Source organism: Mustela nivalis (genome assembly GCF_964662115.1).
Source record: "Mustela nivalis genome assembly, chromosome: 3".
Classification (NCBI taxonomy): domain Eukaryota; kingdom Metazoa; phylum Chordata; class Mammalia; order Carnivora; family Mustelidae; genus Mustela; species Mustela nivalis.
The window spans coordinates 105,983,186-106,002,475 of NC_139022.1; the positions used below are offsets into that span (position 1 = coordinate 105,983,186).

Below are 19,290 nucleotides of genomic sequence, written 5' to 3' on the forward strand. Positions count from 1 at the left end.
CATTGACGGGATTCAGAGGCGTATTTGAGCAGGCAGAAGAAAAAAAATCAGTGAACCTAAAGACAGGATGATTGAAGTTACCAAGTCTGAGAAAAAGGAAAAGATTGAAGAAAAGTGAACAGAGCCTCTGGGACACCATCGAGGGACCAGCCTATCATAAGAACATGAAAAGATGCTCTGTATTACTAACCATTAGGGAAATGCAAATCACAACTGCAATGAGGTATCACCTCACATCCATTAGGATGGCTACTATTAAAAAAAAAAAAAAAAAAAGTAGCCCAGAAAATAACAAGTGTTGATGAAGATGTGAGGAAACTGAAACCCTGGTGCACTGTTGGTGGGAATGTAAATGATGCAGCCATTGCAGAAAACAGTATGGCATTTCCTCAAAAAATTCAGATTAGAATTACCATATGATCCAGCAATTCCACCTCTGCATGTATACCAAAAAGAATTGAAAGCAGAGTCTTGAAGAAATATTTGTACACCCATGCTCATAGCAGCATTATTCATAACAGCTAAGACTTGGAAGATGTCCAGATGGCCATCAACAGATTAATAATAATCAAAATGAGACTTATACATAGAATGTATACAACCTTAAAAAGGGAGGAAATTCTGACATATGGAACAACATTGATGAATCCTGAAGACATACTAAGTGAAATAAATCAGTCACAAAAAGACAAATACTCTATGATTCCATAAGCACCTAGAGTTAATGAAAATCAAAAGAGAAAGAGACAAGGGACGCCTGGGTGGCTCAGTTGGTTGGACGACTGCCTTCGGCTCAGGTCATGATCCTGGAGTCCCGGGATCGAGTCCCGCATCGGACTCCCAGCTCCATGGGAAGTCTGCTTCTCTCTCTGACCTTCTCCTCGTTCATGCTCTCTCTCACGGTCTCTCTCTCAAGTAAATAAATAAAAAAAATCTTTAAAAAAAAAAAAAAAAAAAAAAAGAGAAAGAGACAAAATGTAGAATGGTGGTTGCCAGAGGCTGGGGAAGGGTAAAGTGGAGAATTCTTGATTAATAGGCATAGTTTCAGTTTTACAAGATGAAAAGAGTTCTGGAGATGGATGGTGGTGACAGTTGCATAGTATAAATGTACTTAATTCTCACTGAATTGTACACTTAGAAATGGATAAGATGGTAAATTTTATGTATATTTTAACATAATAAAAAATCCTTATAAACTTTTAAAAAAGCCTTCAGGGCAAAAGAAGCCTTGGATGCTGAGCTTGCTTCTCTGGGTTCTTGCCTTTTGGTTTTGGTCCACTTGTTGGTTAGTTCATCAACGTTATCTGTATTTCATCTAGCTTTTTATTTTTATTTATTTATTTTTAAAGATTTTATTTATTTATTTATCTATTTATTTACTTTTTTATTTGACAGAGATCACAAGTAAGCAAAGAGGCAGGCAGAAAGAGAGGAGGAAGCAGGATCCCTGCTGAGCAGAGAGCCCGATGCAGGGCTCCATCCCAGGACCCAGAGACCAGGACCTGAGCTGAAGGTAGAGGCTTTAACCCACTGAGCCACCCAGGCACCGCTCACCTAGCTTTTTAAATTGTCTTGAAGAGGAGGTTGATCTGAATAACCTAGCACATCATTACCAAAAGCAGAAGTCCCTTCATTAATGTATTCCAAAGTTGTCTACCTGTTCATTCTATGCCTTATACTTCCTTTCTTCCCCACTATCTAGGGTAAGACCAATTTCCAAGTTTATATTCAATGTCCAATGCTACTTTTATCAGTAAGTGACACTGGAATTAAGATCCTAGGAAAGGACCAAGAAGTTGTTGGAACTGCAAACATAATTTACTCAAGAGAAAGCTAATTAGACTTCTCAAATTGTAGGTTGTTTGATATTGGAAGAAATCTTTGGGAGTAACTTAGTCCAGTTCCTTCATTTGCAGATAAGGAAATAAAGGTCTAGAAAATTTGAATAGCTAGCGGCAGAAGTGGAAAGTAGAACTATATCCTCTTGGTTCCTAGTCCACTCTTCTTTCCATGACTGATTAATAAAGGGTTATTTCAGCAAATATTATGAAATTTCTTAGAATTGGCACGTTAAATATATTCATGTGGATGGTAAAAAGAGAGCAACTTAAGACATTTCCTTTGACCAGAGTTCTCCCAAACTCTCAAGGAAAAGGGCATGGACAAGTTTGGGGAATTCTTCACTAAAGTTAAGAAAGTTATTGCAGATTTTCTCAGGGCCATATGTTAATATGCACCGTAAATTTTCAAAAGAGTGATGCAAAATTTCAAAAACTTACTTAATATGAAGCCATTTCCCACCAGTCTTGGTCTAAGTTACACAGAGCATATTTTGAGAATTGATATTTCAGATATCATAATTTTCTTATACACACAGAACTTATTTTATCTACCCAAAAAGGAAAGTGAATTTATTTAAATTATTCACTTAAAATAAAAAGCCTGAACACTTTTCTAAGGATTCTACCTGATCCGCTGTGTAAGTTTGTTGCCTGCTGATTGCTTTATGCATATAAAAATATTTTTAATACACAAAGGTAGAGCTCTTAAAGAAAAACATTTAAACTTTCTTTTCTCCAGACAATAAATATCACAGAGACATAGAGGCCTATTTCTGTTGTAGTTGGTAAAATTCTTACCAATGAAAAATGAAAAATTATTTTTCTAACTCGACCTCTTAACATTTAAAAAAGGGACTCCATTATCCATTGGGATCTTTTAATGCTAAACACTACTTTAAGTGTGACCAGGTATTTTTCTATCAGTGAAAACATAAAACCAAGTTTGAATTTATTAAAATATGTGTTACTACTTATTGTAGGCCTTTTCATGATTTTTTTTTCCTTATAAACTAGTACATATAATTACATTTACTCTAACAGCTTACATGGCATTTTGAAAAGTGGAAAAGTCGTCAACTTGTGATCCAAAAACAAGAAATCCTAACTGAGCATAAGCAAAGAATATTATAAAAAACATGATGGCAAATCCTACTATGTCTTTGATACAGCGGGACAAGGTTGATGACAGCTGAGACATTGTCTTATTAAAACTTATGAATTTGAATATCTGAAAAAGAACAACGTTAATTAAAACAGAAGAATAATATAATTACTTAGGATAAGTTAAATTAATTTCAGAAAAAATTTGCTTCCAAATAAAGGAAGTGTTGATGATAGTTAGGAGTGTTTGAGGATTTGCGTGCGATCATTGCAAGGCCAACCTATTTTAAAATTACTTTATAGTTAAGAAAATCCTCCCCCCCCCATAACTTTACAGCTTTAGTTCCCATTTTGCTATCTAAATATATAATCTATCTATATATCTAATCTGCTGCACTTAATATAATAAAGTATAAATACCTTTATCCATGCAAAAAAGATGGTGACAGCAATTATATTGTTGTAGTAAGTGTGCCAGTATGCAAGAAAATAGAAGTCTGAATATTGATCGGTATTTTTTAACAGGTCTCCAAGTAAGAGAAAAATTTGTACGTTACAGTATATGTTGAAGGAAACAGTCAAAAAACATAACTAAATGGGAAAATAAGAAAGATTAAATTAGAGACAATTTCTACTTCTGAATGTCCTGCAGCCTATGAACAGACACAGGAAAAAGTTCATCAGAAGTTTAACAGAAAGGGAAGGGGAATGAAGGCATAGGTTTTTAAGTGAAGGGAAGTAAACCTCAACTTACAGAAGTTTAAGAGAGAAGAATGATCACAAAAGTACAGGAATACTGATCACTTGACTATCCTAATCTATTTGCCTGTTTGAGTCATAAAGCACAAATGTCTAAAATGATTATTCTGACAGTGCTGCATTTCTGCTCCATGTAACTACAGGATACCTAGAAGTTTATTTTTATTTATGTATTTATTTATAATTCCAGTGTAATTAACATAGAGTGTTTTATTAGTTTCAGGTGTACAGTATAATAGTTCAACATTTCCATACCTGATACTTAAAAAGTTTAGTATTTTCTACCACATAACACTAAAAAAAATTTTTTTTTCAATGACACAAAAAATAAGCCCTTTGAGAACCCTCTGACAACTCTTCCAGAAGAGGATTTCAGAACCAGGTTATGTCAGGTACCACAGCTTTCTGTCATGAAAATCGTCCTTCGACTTCCTTTGCCTGAAGTGCTCAGATAGTTCAATGTTATGCTGTATTTTAAGTATTATTGGGGAAACCAGAGAGGTAGGTGGCATGTTTCCTGACTCTGAAAAACTTTTAATCTGGTTTTGGGAAAAAAGACGTATATCCTTGACTGGCTATGACTAAGAGTCTGTAAGGGTTTATAAGCTGGAAGTGTTTGTTCATCATTCCTAAGACCAAGTTCTTACCATTTGTCCTGCCCTGCCAACCTCTTTATTTATTTTAGTTCTTTCCAGTGAGGAGAACTGGCAGTTTTTGGAATTTATTTCAGAGACTATCTTTCCGGTCCTGGTGTTCTCTATGCCTAGCTGCTCACTGGCCCCTAACCCCTTTCAGTATTCTTCCTAGGCTTGATTTTTCATGTTCTTTCAAAACTCAGTGTGAGGAGGAAAACAGAGAGGCAACATAAAAGAAGAGTACATGTCCAAAAGTAACTATGATTTTCAACAGGAAGCTCTATAAGAAACACATTTATTTTAAGGGAGGAGAGACCTACTGTGCACATTAAATCATAATACCTATAGAATCACCTATTCTAACTTTGTTGGTTTTCTCAAGGACCAAATCAGGGGGGGAAAATAGACTTACTTTTGGAAGCACACCATTAGTATGCCCTATGACAGCTCCTTTTTTGAAGGATACCTGCAGCTTTTTAACTTGTACCAGTGGGGCTCCAGAAGAGCTGAGGGGTTGGGGTGGAGACCTGGGACTTGGGGAGGTGAGGAGCTGCTCCTTAGCTAGTTGCCAAATGAATAGAAATTTTTGCTTTTTATACCTCCCTCATTGGTGGGTTCAGATGTGATTCCCTCCAATCATACATATGAATGTATACTTACCACCAAAAGTAGTAATTCTAGCCAGTTCCAGACACTTTTGAAATAAGCAGACTTAAATTCTCTTATTTTTTGGCCTTCTTGTGTTGTGAAGACAATAAGAAAAATACAAAATGTGATCTCACAGGAAGCAATAATATAATCATAGTAGCTAACATATCTGAGGAGCTTCACAGAGTAAAACTGCCATGAAGTAATTATTCCTCCAGTTGCAGGGAATTCTGCCACCAGTCTGTAAAATTAGGTTACAGTAACTGTGCATTTATTTCAAGCATTATATTTCAGTACCTAACTCAAGGTGAACTTTTTTTTTTTTTTTAAGATTTTGTGTATTTATCTGACAGAGAGATTGACAGTGAGAGAGGGAACACAAGCAGGGGGGATGGGAGAGGGAGTGCTTAGCAGGGAGCCTGATGGGGGGCTTGATCCCAGGACCCCGGGATCATGACCTGAGCCAAAGGCAGATGCTTAACTGACTGAGCCACCCAGGCGCCCCCCAGTAATGGCACCCCATAAATTAAGTTTCCAATTTGTGATGATGTATACTTTAATAATCAGTTATTGTGTAGAGGTAACCTGTTCAATTTAAAAGAAATTCTATTGGATTTACTTATTTTTTAATGGCCCCACTTTTTTGGTACTCTGAATATTCACAGTGTAACTGAGAAAGTAAGATGTGATTTTAGCCAGACATTCTTTCTATTTTGTGTTTAGATTGCTTGATCATAACTGGGAATACAATTTTATGTCCACAAGAGAATGAGATGATGTTCAAGAAATGCTATACTGTTAGTTACTGTTGTTAACCAGTAATCTTCCCAGAATACATAATTCTTGAATGTTTCAGAGAAGGAAAATATACTCTCCCCCTTTAGTAAATACACTCTCCCTCTTTAGATTATCAGCGATACTTCTTGCTTCTAAATGTCAAAATTACATATTCTACTAAAACAAGTTTGTTTATTTTAGGGACAGGATGTTGGACACAAGAATTTATATGCAAAGAGAAATAAAAAAATTAATTCCAACACTAAATAAAGATATTGATGTTGTTCACTGTATTTCTACTGCTCTCTACAACTTCATATAATTAAGAATTGGCAGTAATTTAAGGAACCCAGTATCTCTATCATAATGTAAGTATTCCTACTTAGACCTATTAGTAAATACTATTGCTACTGGAATAAGGTGCTTCCAAAATAAAACCAAAAACCAGTTAAACAGAAAACAGAACTGTTTGTTTTGCCTTGCATGTAGTAGGTGTGCAATGGTGGGGAAGGGAGTGAAGCGAGAGAAACTCAATATTTTGATCTGAAGTATAGACTAGTAAAAAGGGAAAAAAGAACAGTATTCAGTTTAGTTTGCCAGATATGTTTACAAAAGGAAAGTGAATGGCTAGGGTCTTAAGTAATGCGCTCCCATACAACCACTGATTAGATTACCACCCATTTAAAGTTTCAAAATCTGCTAGTTTCTAAAAAGTAACATTTTAAAAGGTAACACAGAATAAGTGTAAACCCCAGAGACAGGAAATCTAGACTTAGTCTAGTGTAAGAAGGAGTTCCCTATATGGTTTTAAGCTAGTTATTCCAGTGTTTCTCCTTGTGTTTAAGGCATAAAAATGATTTGTATTCTTCACTTTATCCTGATCAGGACTGTTGGAAAGAGTGATTAATGTTGGTAAAAGCTCTGATTCCCTGAAAGAAGAGGAAAAAAAAAAACTATAAAAGAAATGGTATAATGTCCATTGGCTACTTAAGACAATTGATATGTTTTATTCATTCTTCCCTATTTTAAAGACCATGGTTGCGTTTTCACTGTCACTGTTGCATGAGGGCAAAATCCCCTAATAAGAGTGTACACCAATTCTGTATTCCATTTAGAGTAGAAATGTAAGACTCATGAGAGAAATTTAAGACTCACTGAGATTTTAGTGGATACTGCCGTTTGCTTGTCTAGTGGTCATTATCCCATTCCTCCTTTCTAACAGAACTCTGATTGCATCAGGCAACCACCCATTCCCAGATCACTCAGAGAAAGCTGATTCAATCCCCAGACAGATTCAGTCATGGTAATCCTATTTCTTTGTCAGTGTTTGATTCTAGAACACAGGCCTGAAGTCAATTAGCATGGTCCAGTTTAGGCAAATGCACTGGGGTCATCAAACTAATGGAAAGAATTTTTTCTTTTTAGAGGGTTCTCTCCCCTGCCTGCTGATTCTTTCCACTTCTCCTCCTCCTCCACCTTGTCTTTTCCTAATGTCTCTTATCATCGTCCTGGGTCCAAATCAACCCACAGATGTTCTTCTCATCTAATGGCAGAAATGCCAGAGAGCAAGTTTGTCTTTTTTTTTTTTTTTCCAGAGAGCAAGTTTTAACAGGCAAATTCATTTCAAACTTTGCTTTTATCGTATCTGCTCCCATTCCATTGACCAAAGCAAGTCACAAGGCTAAGTGCTAAGAGACATTGAGGAGTTAATCCTATTTACAAATGCACCAAAAACTATAAGATATCTAGGAATAAACCTAAACAAAGAGACAAAGGATCTGTACTCAGAAAACTATAGAACGCTCATGAGAGAAATTGAGGAAGACACAAAGAAATTGAAAAACAGTCCATGCTCGTGGACTGGAAGAACAAATATTGTTAAAATGTCTATGATAACTAGAGCAATCTATACATTCAATGCAATATGTATCAAAATACCATCAACTTTTTTCACAGAGCTGCAACAAATAATCTTAAAATTTGTATGGAACCAGAAAAGACCCCAAATACCCAGAGGAATGTTGAAAAAGAAAACCAAAGCTGGTGACATCACAATTCTGGACTTCAAACTGTATTACAAAGCTGTCGTCTTCAAGACAGTGTGGTACTGGCACAAAAACAGACACATAGATCAATGGAACAGAATAGAGAGCCCGGAAATGGACCCTCAAGTCTATGGTTAACTAATCTTTGACAAAGCAGGAAAGAATTTCCCATGGAAAAAAGATAGTCCCTTCAACAAATTGTGTTGGGAAAATTAGATAGCCACATTCTCTTACACCACCCACAAAATAGACTCAAAATGGATGGAAGACCTAAATGTGAGACAGGAATCCATCAAAATCCTAGAGGAGAGCACACAGGCAGCAAACTCTTGGAGCTCAGCTGCAGCAACTTCTCACTAGACACGTCTCCAAAGGGAAGGGAAACAAAGGCAAAATTAAACTATTGGGACTTCATCAAGATAAAAACCTTTTGCACAGCAAAGGGATAGTCAACAAAACCAAAAGATGACTGACAGAATATGAGTAGATATTTGAAAACATCTTATCAGATAAAAGGCTAGTATCCAAGATCTATAGAGTACTTTTCAAACTCAGGACTCCTGGGTTGCTCAGTTGGTTAAGCGGCTGCCTTTGGCTCAGGTCATGATCCCAGGGTTCTGGGATCGAGTCCTGCATTGGGCTCTTTGCTCAGTGGGGAGTCTGCTCTCTCTGCTTTTCTCTCTGCCTCTACCTGCTTGTGCTCTCTCTCTGACAAATAAATAAAATCTTAAAAAAAAAAGAACTAATCAAACTCAACACCCAAGGAACAAATAATCCAATCAAGAAATGGAAGAAGACAGGAACAGATATTTCTCCAAAGAAGACATCCAAATGGCCAAAGACACATGAAAAAGTGTTCAACATCACTCAGGATCAGGGAAATACAAATCAAAACCACAGTGAGATACCACCTCACACCAGTCAGAATGGCTAAAATTAACCAGTCAAGAAATGACAGGTGTTGTCGAGGGTGCAGTGTTGGTGGGAATGGAAGCTGGTGCAGACACTATGGAAAACAGTATGGAGGTTCCTCAAAAAGTTGAAATTAGAGCTACCCTATGACCCACTAATTGCAATACAAAGACACAAATATGATCCAAAGGGGCACGTGCACCCCAATGTTTACAGCAGCAATATCCACAATAACCAAACTATGGAAAAAGCCTCCATGTCCATCAACAGAGGAATGGATAAAGAAGATTTGATTGATACACACACACACACACACACACACACACACACACACACACACAGGAATACTACTCAGTCATCAAAAAGAATGAAATCTTGCCATTTGCAATGATGTGAATGGAACTAGAGGGTGTTATGCTAAAAGGAATAAGTCAATCAGAGAAAGACAATTACATGATCTCACATGTGAAATTTAAGAGGAGCATAGTGGAAGAGGGGGAAAATAAACAAGATGAAATCAGAGAGGGAGACAAACTGTAAGAGATTCTTAATCATAAGAAACAAACTGAGAATTGCTGGAGGTGAGCAGGTTGGGGGAATGGGCAACTGGGTGATGGACATTAAGGAGGGAATGTGATGTAATGAGCACTGGGTATTATATAAAACTATTGAATCACTTAACTCTACCTCTGAAACTAATAATACATTATATGTTAATTAATTGAATTTAAATGATAAAAAATTAAAACAACAACAACAAAAAATCCAAGGCTGAGCCTTGCATCAGGAGCTGGTTAAATGCACCCATCCCTGGGCGGCAGAGCATTGCAAGCTTACATGGCAAGGATGTGAAGAATTGGGGCCATTTTTGCAAATCACCATAGGCTGTAATCATTTCTAGGATGCTAGCTACTGACATATATTGTTTGAAATTTAAATTGTTCGTTCTTGGGGTGCCTGGGTGGCTCAGTGGATTAGGCTTCTGCCTTTGGCTCAGGTCATGGTCTCAGGGTCCTGGGATCGAGCCCCACATCAGGCTCTCTGCTCCTCGGAGAGCCTGCTTCCTAGTCTCTGTCTGCCTGCCTCTCTGCCTACTTGTGATCTCTCTGTTAAATAAATAAAATCTTGAAAAAAAATTGTTCATTCTTGAGACAAAAATTAATACCTTAATAAAGAAGCTTATACTGCAAGGAAATCAACAGATTTTAAATGATCTGATTTAAAGGTAGAAATCAAGACTAAAAGTGAGATCTGCACAGCTGTAGAATAAGATTATATAGTCTTAATATAAAACATATTGTATGTTGGGGCACCTGGGTGGTTCAGTGGGTTAAAGCCTCTGCCTTCGGCTCAGGTCATGACCCCAGACTCCTGGGATGGAGCTCCACTTCGGGCTCTCTGCTCACCAGGGAGCCTGTTTCCCCCCTTTCTCTGCCTGCCTCTCTACCTACTTGTAATCTCTCTCTCTGCCAAATAAATAAATAAATAAAATGTTTAAAAAAAATTGTATGTTAGGTAATTCTCCATATTCTTGAATATATTCCAAAACAATGAAACAATGGATATAATGTTGCTTTACCATCTCATTGATTATTGGCATAGCTACATTATATTTATTTTGAGATGTATGATTTTTTTAAAAGATTTTATTTATTTATTTGATAGGCAGAGATCTCAAGTAGGCAGAGAGAGGAGGAAGCAGGCTCGCCGCTAAGTAGAAAGCCCGATGCGGGGCTGGATCCCAGGACCCTGAGATCATGACCTGTGCCGAAGGCAGAGGCCGTAACCCACTGAGCCAGGCAGGCACCCCTGTATGATTTTTTTTTAAAGACTTATTTGATAGAGAGAGAACAAGAATGAGAGAGAGCACAAGTAGGGGGAGGGGCAGGCAGATGAGAAGCTCCCAAGTAGCAGGGAGCCTGATGTAGGGCTTGATCCCAGGGCCCTGGGATCATGACCTAAGCTGAAGGCAGATGCTTAACCGACTGAGCCATCAGGGGACCCTGTGGGGTTTGTTTATTTGTTTGTTTGTTTTTAAGTAGGCTCAGGACCAGCATGGAGCCCAATGTGGGGCTTAAACTCATAACTGTGAGATCAAGGTCTGAGATGAGATCAGGAGTCAGAAGCTTACCTGACTGAGCCACCCAGGCACCCCTGAGGCTTATGATTTTAATCTTAGTACAAACACACATGAACTGGAAACCCTAATGAGAGCTCTGGATGCCATGTATGTATGTAGGTATGTATGTATTTCAAGTAGGCTCCATGCCCAGTGCAGGGCTCAAATTCATGACCCCGAGACCAAGAGTCCCGTGCTCTACTGAGTGAACCAGCCAAGTGCCCCTCTGAAGGCTTTTTAAATTTGAGAGACTAATAAAGAGGTTTTGAGTCACTTACCTGATAATGCAAAACAGGTTTACATTAGCATTGTATAATGAAAAATCAATAAAAATAACTCTAGTCCCTCTTGTGATCCAGCTGTTCAGTTGAAGGTCAATGAACTTGTTTTTCGTTTCAGATTTTGATTTTGATAAAGTGAAAATAAATCCCCCATTTCGGTAAACACCAACAAATCCCCAGTGCCAAGGGGAGGTACTATCAGGAGGAGAGTACTTCCATCTGTTAGGTATAAAAAGAATAATGGAGACACAAGAAAGCCTGACTGAGATGTATTCTAAGAATTTAAGCTAATGTTAAAAAAAATAGGCAGTATTAAGTTCGAAAGTTTTATAGTAATTTTGGAGCAAGACAATGAGTTAAGGATTAAGAGGATTATTTAGTATGTTTTCATTTTTTAGTGTTCAGTATGGGTAACACACTGGACCAGATGCTAAAAAAACGGTGTTTTTTTTTTTTTTAAAGATTTTATTTATTTTCTTTACCTGTCAGAGAGAGAAAGCATGAGCAGGGGTAAGGGGGAGGGGCAGAGGGAGAAGCAGGCACCCTGCTGAGCAAGGAGCCTGATGTGGAACCAGATCCCAGGATCATGGGACTATGACCTGAGTAGAAGGCAGATGTTTAACCCACGGAGTCACCCAGGCATACTAGAAAAGGTTTTTAAAAAAACCATCTGTTGCCTCAGGGAACTTACAATCTAGAAAACCATGACTGAGTATTTTAAATACACGTTTCTGTTGTCTTATGAAATCTTTCTTTTTGTAGGACAAAAATATCAAGGGATGTTTTTCATAAATATCTGCCTCCATACATTAAAGGAGGGGCTTCATAGTCTGTCTTCTACATGTCACATATAAGACCTTTCTTACAATGTCTATATAGTTAAATTGATATATTTTTAAAAGATTTTATCTATTTATTTGACAGAGAATGAGAGAGAGAGCACAGCAGGGGAAACAGGAGAGAGAGAGGCAGGATCCCCACTGAGCCGGGAGCCTGATGTTGGACTCAGTCCCAGGACCACCAGATCATGACCTGAGTTGAAGGCAGGCACTTAACTGACTGAGCCACTCAGGGGCACCAATAGGTATCTTATTTTAACAAAAGTTTGTAACTACTTTTTTTTTTTTTTTAAGATTTTATTTATTTGACAGACAGAGATCACAAGTAGGCAGAGAGGCTGTCAGAGGGGGTGGGGAAGCAGGCTCCCTGCTGAGCAGAGAGCCAGCTGCGGGCTGGATCCCAGGACCCTGAGATCATGACCTGAGCTGAAGGCAGAGGCTTAACCCACTGAGCCACCCAGGCGCCCCTACTTTCTACTTTTTTAGAGAGAGAGAATGTTAATTTACAAACACATGTAAGTTTGGGGGAAGGGAGAGGGAGAGGAAATCCTAAACAAGCTCCATGCTCTGCGTGGAGCGGGAACGTGGGGACGGATCCCACGACTCTGAAATCATGACCTGAGCTGGTATCAAGAGTCCTGTGCTCAACCAACTGAGCCACCCAAGCACCCCCATCCTTTCTACTTTTAATTATGGGATATCAAAAAATAAAGCTTTGACTCCTCACTTCAGTCCCTGTTCAGCCTCCCCAAACAGATTTGAATCATTACCCAAAGGTGCATTGCTTAAAATTGTTTTTCTACTGATAATACTATGTTTGTTTTTAGGAGGGGGAAAAAGTGATACCCCTAAGAAAAAATACTCAGATTTAATGAAAATTCCATTGTTTTATTTATGAGTGTTTTCCACATGGTTGTTAAATTGAAATGGGAACATTTGTTACACCAATCCTCTTCTACTTCCAATTTTTTAATGATGTTTTTAATTAGAGAATGTTACATTTTAGATAGACAAATAAGCACAGATTGATTCTTATTTTGGTTGTTAGGGAATAACAAGTATTATAATTCCAAGTATGTAGTGTTTATTTTGATATTTAAATTACTTTTAGTTATTATGAGAATTTAGAATAATAGAATACATAACAGATTAGTTTTTGGATTCCAAAACAAAAAATTTGCACATTTAAGATGTGCAATTGAATAACTGATTTATTTTGTAATTTTTCATTGAAAGAGAAATAGTATACAGTACAGTAATACCTAAGAGAATGTCACCATACTTATGAGTTCATTAGATTTCTAAGAATTAAATAGGCACTTTGCTATCCTAAATTATAACCAAAAACTTACACAAAGAAAAAACAAATCAACAAAAACTGTAAAGTAGTGATTAGTCCTGGCACTACAGGAGAGGTTGTTGAAGAAAAGAAATGTAATCATTGCTCATATTTATAATATAAACACTGACTAATGATTAACAAAAATTATTATCTAACTACAGGCTAAGAGAAATGGGAAGTGTGTGTGTGTATGTGTAGATGGAGGGGCACACAATAGACACCTTTCATGATGGAGACAAAAGATACAAAAGATACCAAAAAACCCCTGTAAAATCAAGTAACAGCAGTAGAAGCACATTATTTAGGAATAGAAAGTACACTAGAAGAAACAACTAAAAGAGCTCATGCAGGCTGCTTCTGGGAATTGTATTTGTATCATTTAATAAATATTAAATTAAAAAAATTCATTCTCTGCAGCCTATGATTTCCACAGGACTGTAAAAGAAATGATACCAGCAGCTTCTGGCTTTGGGTGTCCTGTTTTCAGTATAGACATGAGTGTACGCCAGCATTAGCCTGAGCCAGTTTGGAGAGCGCTGCTCTAGTATCTTTGGTAGGCATCATCAGATGTGGTGCCTCTGTGGAACATAATAGCTCCTTTTCTGTATTGGCAGTAACAGAAGGTATCACTGAAGACAGAGTGAGAAAGGAGGAAAGTGGCAGAGCACACCTCGCACACTCTCTAGGGGTCCCAAGAAGTTTTGGGATATGTTTGAGAGAGGTTGGTCCGAGACAGAAAATCTGATTTGAGTACTGTAAAAGCAAAAACGGATGCTTTACCTTATGTTGATAATGACTTAGCACTTCATATACTCCAGTAAGGTAAAAAGAATACTCTGCATATCCTTTGGTAAACAAAGTAACAGGTTCACTCTTACTTTTCTAAACACTGCTCCTTCCTTTGCTACTATTATTGAAAGTCTCCTTACCTGACAGACCAACTCTTGGTATTTGGAAAATATACATATTTTCCTAATTTTTTAAAGATACAATGGTAAGATGCTAGGGAGAGTTACAAGTAATTTTATATTACTTACTCAGTTTCCACTTGAAGGCCAAAATCAGCCAGGTCTTCATTTTTAGAAGTGTATCTGTCATAACATTCATCCATCAAAGACTGAAGGGATGAATAGACCTTGCATGTGTTGTTGCGGACTTTTAGTTGACGGACTCTGGGGACTCCTAAGAGTATGTTCTCATAGTAGATACGACTGCTGTTCTTTAAATCATACAACGTCTTGTTAGTGTACCATGCGTCCCAGTACAGACCTTCCAAAAGGGGTCCTTCCATAAACTTCATATAGAAAGATAAATGTTATGGGAAAAATATTTTCGTGTCAGTTGTATAACAGAATCTACTTCATAATGTTACCTTAAAAACATAAAAATCAGTGATTTTGACGAGTATGAAAATAATTGACCAAGCCACAATTAATATTAAAGGGTATGAAGATGATTAATATTTACTGAGCCTTATGTACTACGTACTGCTTTAGCACTTTACAAATATTAATTCATTTAATTCCACAACCCTTCTTCTCCCTTTCTTATATGAAGGGTGTATTGAAAACTGTCCCCTAATACATGAGTATATAAGCCCATAGCCACATACTTCATGTTTGTTATAGCTGCAACTCATCACTTGCACTCAAAGTTGTCTGTGTTCTCCTCCTCCACCAGCTCCAGCGGTGGTGACTGCTACTCTTTCCTGGCTCTGCCATTCTAAGAGATCCCAAACCCAGGGTTCAGTTTTTCCTTTCCTGCCTTTGTCTTCTTTGCCATTGGCCATGTATACTTCAAGGCAGCACAATAACAAAGCAGGGTGAACTCCACTTCTAGTCTCAGGGAAAATCTCCTTTTTCTTTTATATTTCACCTGGCCAATACCAATGACCTCTAATCATCTGCTCTCATCTCAAACTTCCCCTCTCTCTCAGGAAGTGACTCTGTCTCCTTAAGTTTCAGGTTCCTAGCATGGCATTCATGATCTGACCTCTGTTCAACTCAAGTTTGGCCTTTTCCACCTCATCTTCTATATTCCTAATGCCAAGTACAACTCCAGATGTAGAATTACTTATAGCATATATTGTTTCTCCATCCCAGAATGCCCTCTTGTTACTCATCCTTTAAAATGCAAGTAAATTCACGTCACCTCTGGAAAACCTTCCTTATATGTCCCAATGTCTGTGACTTGGGATATCTGAAACTTCCGCTCTCTTAATTGTTCTCTCCTAATAACGTGAGCATCTTGTTAAATTAAATGTAATGGAAAAAAACAAACAAACAAACCCTGTTCCAAAGCTGAAGGAATACTCTCACATAATTATAACACTAAGTTATATTTTGCATATGTACTCTTTATTTTTTACTTGATTACATACTGCACATTATTCTAATACATACAAGACTGTATACCAAAATTATATATATATTTCACTTTATGGGCCATTTAAGGATTTTTTTTTTTAGTAATCTTTACACCCAAAGTAGGACTCAAACCCATAACCTCGAAATCAAGAGTTGCATGCTCTTCCAACTGAACCAGCAAGGCACCCCCATTTAAGGATTTTTAAATAATTTTCACTATACACAATTAGTTTGACATGGATCCTAACTCCACATAAGCAGCAAGTCTACTATTTTCCAAATGCAATGATGATGTTTCAAAAAAAAGTACACTTTTGGGGGTGTGGGCTCAGTGGGTTAAAGCCTCTGTCTTCAGCTCAGGTCATGATCTCAGGTCCGTGGATCAAGCACTGCATCGGGCTTTCTGCTCAGCAGGGAGCCTGCTTTTCCCTCTAAGCCCCCACCTGCCTCTCTGCCTACTTGTGATCTACGTCAAATAAATAAAAAAATCTTGAAAAAAAAAAAGTACACTTTTGGGGCTCAGTTGGTTAACTGGCTGACTTCAGTTCAGGTCACGATCTCAGGGTCCTGGGATCAAGCCCCAAATTGGGCTCCCTGCTCATTGAGAAGTCTGCCTTTCCCTCTTCCTCTTCCTCACGCTTACTCTGTCTCAAATAAATAAAATCTTTTTTAAAAAGTATAATTTTTTTTAAATTTTTAAGAACTCTATTACACTGAAAGCATAGGATCTCAATATATACTTACTAATTCTAAAAGTTTAAAAAAATGATATCCGTTTTCACTCATTCCTTCACCAAATATGTCTCCAGTGCCTATTATGTGTGCCATGCGTTTGTTTATGCAATACTAAAAGCTACTTCATTCTCTGTCGCATGATACCTTACCTTCCAAAAATCAGTTATGCTGCGAATAGACTTAAAGTTGGTTCTTTCATCACCAGGCACAGAAGTGTCCAAAAATAGAGATGACATAACTTTGTTTAAGTAATACATATGTGGGTTTACCATCCCAAAAGTCACTAAGGAGAAGAATTTTTGTTTAAAAATTTATTTTTAAAAAATCAGTTTATCAGGATTAAAAATTAGTTAAATTTTATTCCCAATTCTGTTTTGAAAATTCAAATTTTTCTTGACTAATTATAAAATTAAAAAAGAAATAGAAATATGCAAAATAAGAAGTTTCTATAATTCCACTGCTAGAATTAGGCTTAACACATATTCTTTAGATTTTTCTATATGCCTACACATTTATAAAGAAAACAAGTTTATTTTTAAAAAGACAAGATCACATTATGCATACTATTCTGCAAGCTTTTTCTCTATTTTGAGAGTAGACAATATAATATAGTGAATAAAGCTTTGGATTTTGAATTCAAACAAATAACAGTTAGAGTCCCATCATAGGCATAACATCTCCTACCTCATAGTTTTGTTATGAGAAGTGAGATAATGCATGTGGAACATTTAAATCCATGATTTCGCATGTGGTAAGAATTTTAAAAAACACTAACTGGTATTTTTTCTCTTTCTAGGGTGGGTGGATAGGTTTTAGAGCATGGTCTTTCTTTAATATGACTAAATATGTTTCTTCTTTTTTTTTAAATCTAGAAGACTTAGTTTTTGCCAATTATCTATCTTCAACATTATTCTATGGCACATGAGCCTATGCCATGCATTAATATTCCATATTATTTCACTGTATATACCAAAATGCTAAACAAATCCTGTTTTTTTTTTTTTTTTAACAAATCCTCTGTTGAAGATTTAAGTTGCTTTCAATCTTTCCTAATTATAAAAAGGTTTGTTGTCTGTGAATAATGAAACTATGATTTTTGTTTTTTTCCATTCCCTGAATGTTCTGTAATAAGCATTTCAAAACCATTCTAAAATGTCTTAATTTAGAAGATCTAGAGTTGTCTTTTTAATCAAGCTCTGACTCAAATTCACTCCTATGATACCAAATACTTAACTGATATGTAATTGCCAGTATGCAGGCCATATCAACATGAGAGAAGTTTGGCCAATGAGCTTACACCTACTGTTTGTTGGGCATTCTAATGATGAAATGCTCTTTGATAAAGATTTAGTCAATGCTTTTGACCCACAGATAGGAGAAATGCAGACTGAGAGGTTTTCCCAGTCTCCTTAAAAATTTGCATTGATCCATATGTTCTGTGACTCTGCACCAGCATATTTTATTATAAACTGTACAATAGTTCAGGGAAAGAAGCAGACATCAAGACTAACTTCTTTGGCCTTATTTGTAGTATGACCCATGAAACTGAACTAATGCATCCATGCGGCTCTAACAGAAATCACATCAGAATTGCCAACTCAGGGGCATAATTATATTTTTAAGATTGAACTGAAAACTCAAGTCATAATTCTATCAACGTTGACTATGAAAGCTTTTCATTACACCTGTGACCTAAAGCTTTGCCCTTTAAGAGATTGAAAGTGTCAAAAAAAAAAAAAAAAAGAAAAAAAAAAAAGAAAAAAGATTGAAACAGTGTCAATCTAAATGAATTTAAGTAAGTCTAAAATGTGTTACTTTTTTTAGAGGTCTTAGTCTGAGAGGCTTAGAAGTACATGTTTTATTTTTCACCTCCACATAAACTTCTTAGTTCAGTGTCTTCACCTACATCTGTATACTTACATATACATAGGTTTATTAAAAAAATAAAGTAGAGTGCCAATTCCTGAAGTGTGGTTCTAATTTCTACTTCCTTACTGTAATGCAGGTTAGGTTTCGGAGTCCCTGTGAGACACAAAACAAATGGTTTCCTTACATTATTATGCAAATTTATAATGTATATAAATAACGATGGTGGGAAAACACAGCCACTTGTAGCTGATACACTGTATGAAGGAAAGCTCCAACGGTTACTGGTTATTTTTTTATTCTCACTTTTGCGGAGGAGGAGGAATTACTCGCACTTCCCTTGAGGGGTGAGCAGGCAGTCATTCTATGACTGAGCACTAATGAATTTTATGTACTACACGGACGTTCTCTCACAAGTCCTGTCTGAAAGTGAAAAATACACACACACACACAAAGGAAAAAGAAAAAGAAAAAACCCCTAATCTGTCCCTAACCGTATTCTCTACCTTCTATATTGCTTCTTGGGAAGGCTGGCTTCTGCTGGAGGGGGAAAAGGACTCGACCTGGGGTCCTTCTACGGAGGAAATGTTCCCTAGATCAAAGACGGACTTCGCCGAATGGCCTAGTGACGGTATCTGCGCATCGAGTAACAAACCCCGGCTCGAGCCTCGGGCAAGGGGCGGGTGCCATATCGCCTCATGGCTTCAGTTTTCCCATCTGTGAAACGGGACCCCTGTCCACCCATTCTCAAGGGGAGACTGGGAGGGCTAAACGTGCTGTCTTTCATGAAGAGATACGGGGCTACATAGTTCCTTCCACCGTACTTGTCACTGCCGAATCGGCCCTGCCTACAACTCCCTAGGATTACCCCTCACCGCCTCGGTGCCACCGCGACGCCTCAGCCATGGCCGACCTGGACAACGACGCCCGTTCGACCTCCTCGGGCGGCCGCGCTTGCGCGTAACTTTGCGACCCGCGCCACCTAGATCCTGCGCCTGCGCAAACCCTCACGGTCCTGCACCAG

The 19,290-nt window shown here is 37.5% G+C and overlaps 1 protein-coding gene across 6 annotated transcripts in view; it reads right to left on the minus strand.

Moving 5' to 3' along the window:
* Positions 1 to 19,268, minus strand: part of PKD2L2 (polycystin 2 like 2, transient receptor potential cation channel) — a 42,177-nt gene extending 22,909 nt beyond the window's left edge. For 2 of the 6 annotated variants that reach the window (XM_082725534.1, XM_082725533.1), the window contains exons 1-8: positions 19,142 to 19,233; positions 18,321 to 18,422; positions 16,550 to 16,683; positions 14,337 to 14,593; positions 11,116 to 11,337; positions 4,997 to 5,225; positions 3,363 to 3,533; positions 2,888 to 3,069 (exon numbers count right to left, since the gene is read on the minus strand). In XM_082725534.1, the coding sequence (XP_082581660.1) occupies positions 2,888 to 3,069; positions 3,363 to 3,533; positions 4,997 to 5,225; positions 11,116 to 11,337; positions 14,337 to 14,593; positions 16,550 to 16,683; positions 18,321 to 18,422; positions 19,142 to 19,172 (1,328 nt within the window). In that variant the 5' untranslated portion in view covers positions 19,173 to 19,233. Of the gene's footprint in view, positions 1 to 2,887; positions 3,070 to 3,362; positions 3,534 to 4,996; positions 5,226 to 11,115; positions 11,338 to 14,336; positions 14,594 to 16,549; positions 16,684 to 18,320; positions 18,423 to 18,772 lie in introns of all 6 variants that reach the window. The other 4 variants (XM_082725538.1, XM_082725537.1, XM_082725536.1 and 1 more) reach the window with 3 other exon arrangements.
* Between the last annotated feature and the right edge of the window lie 22 nt (positions 19,269 to 19,290).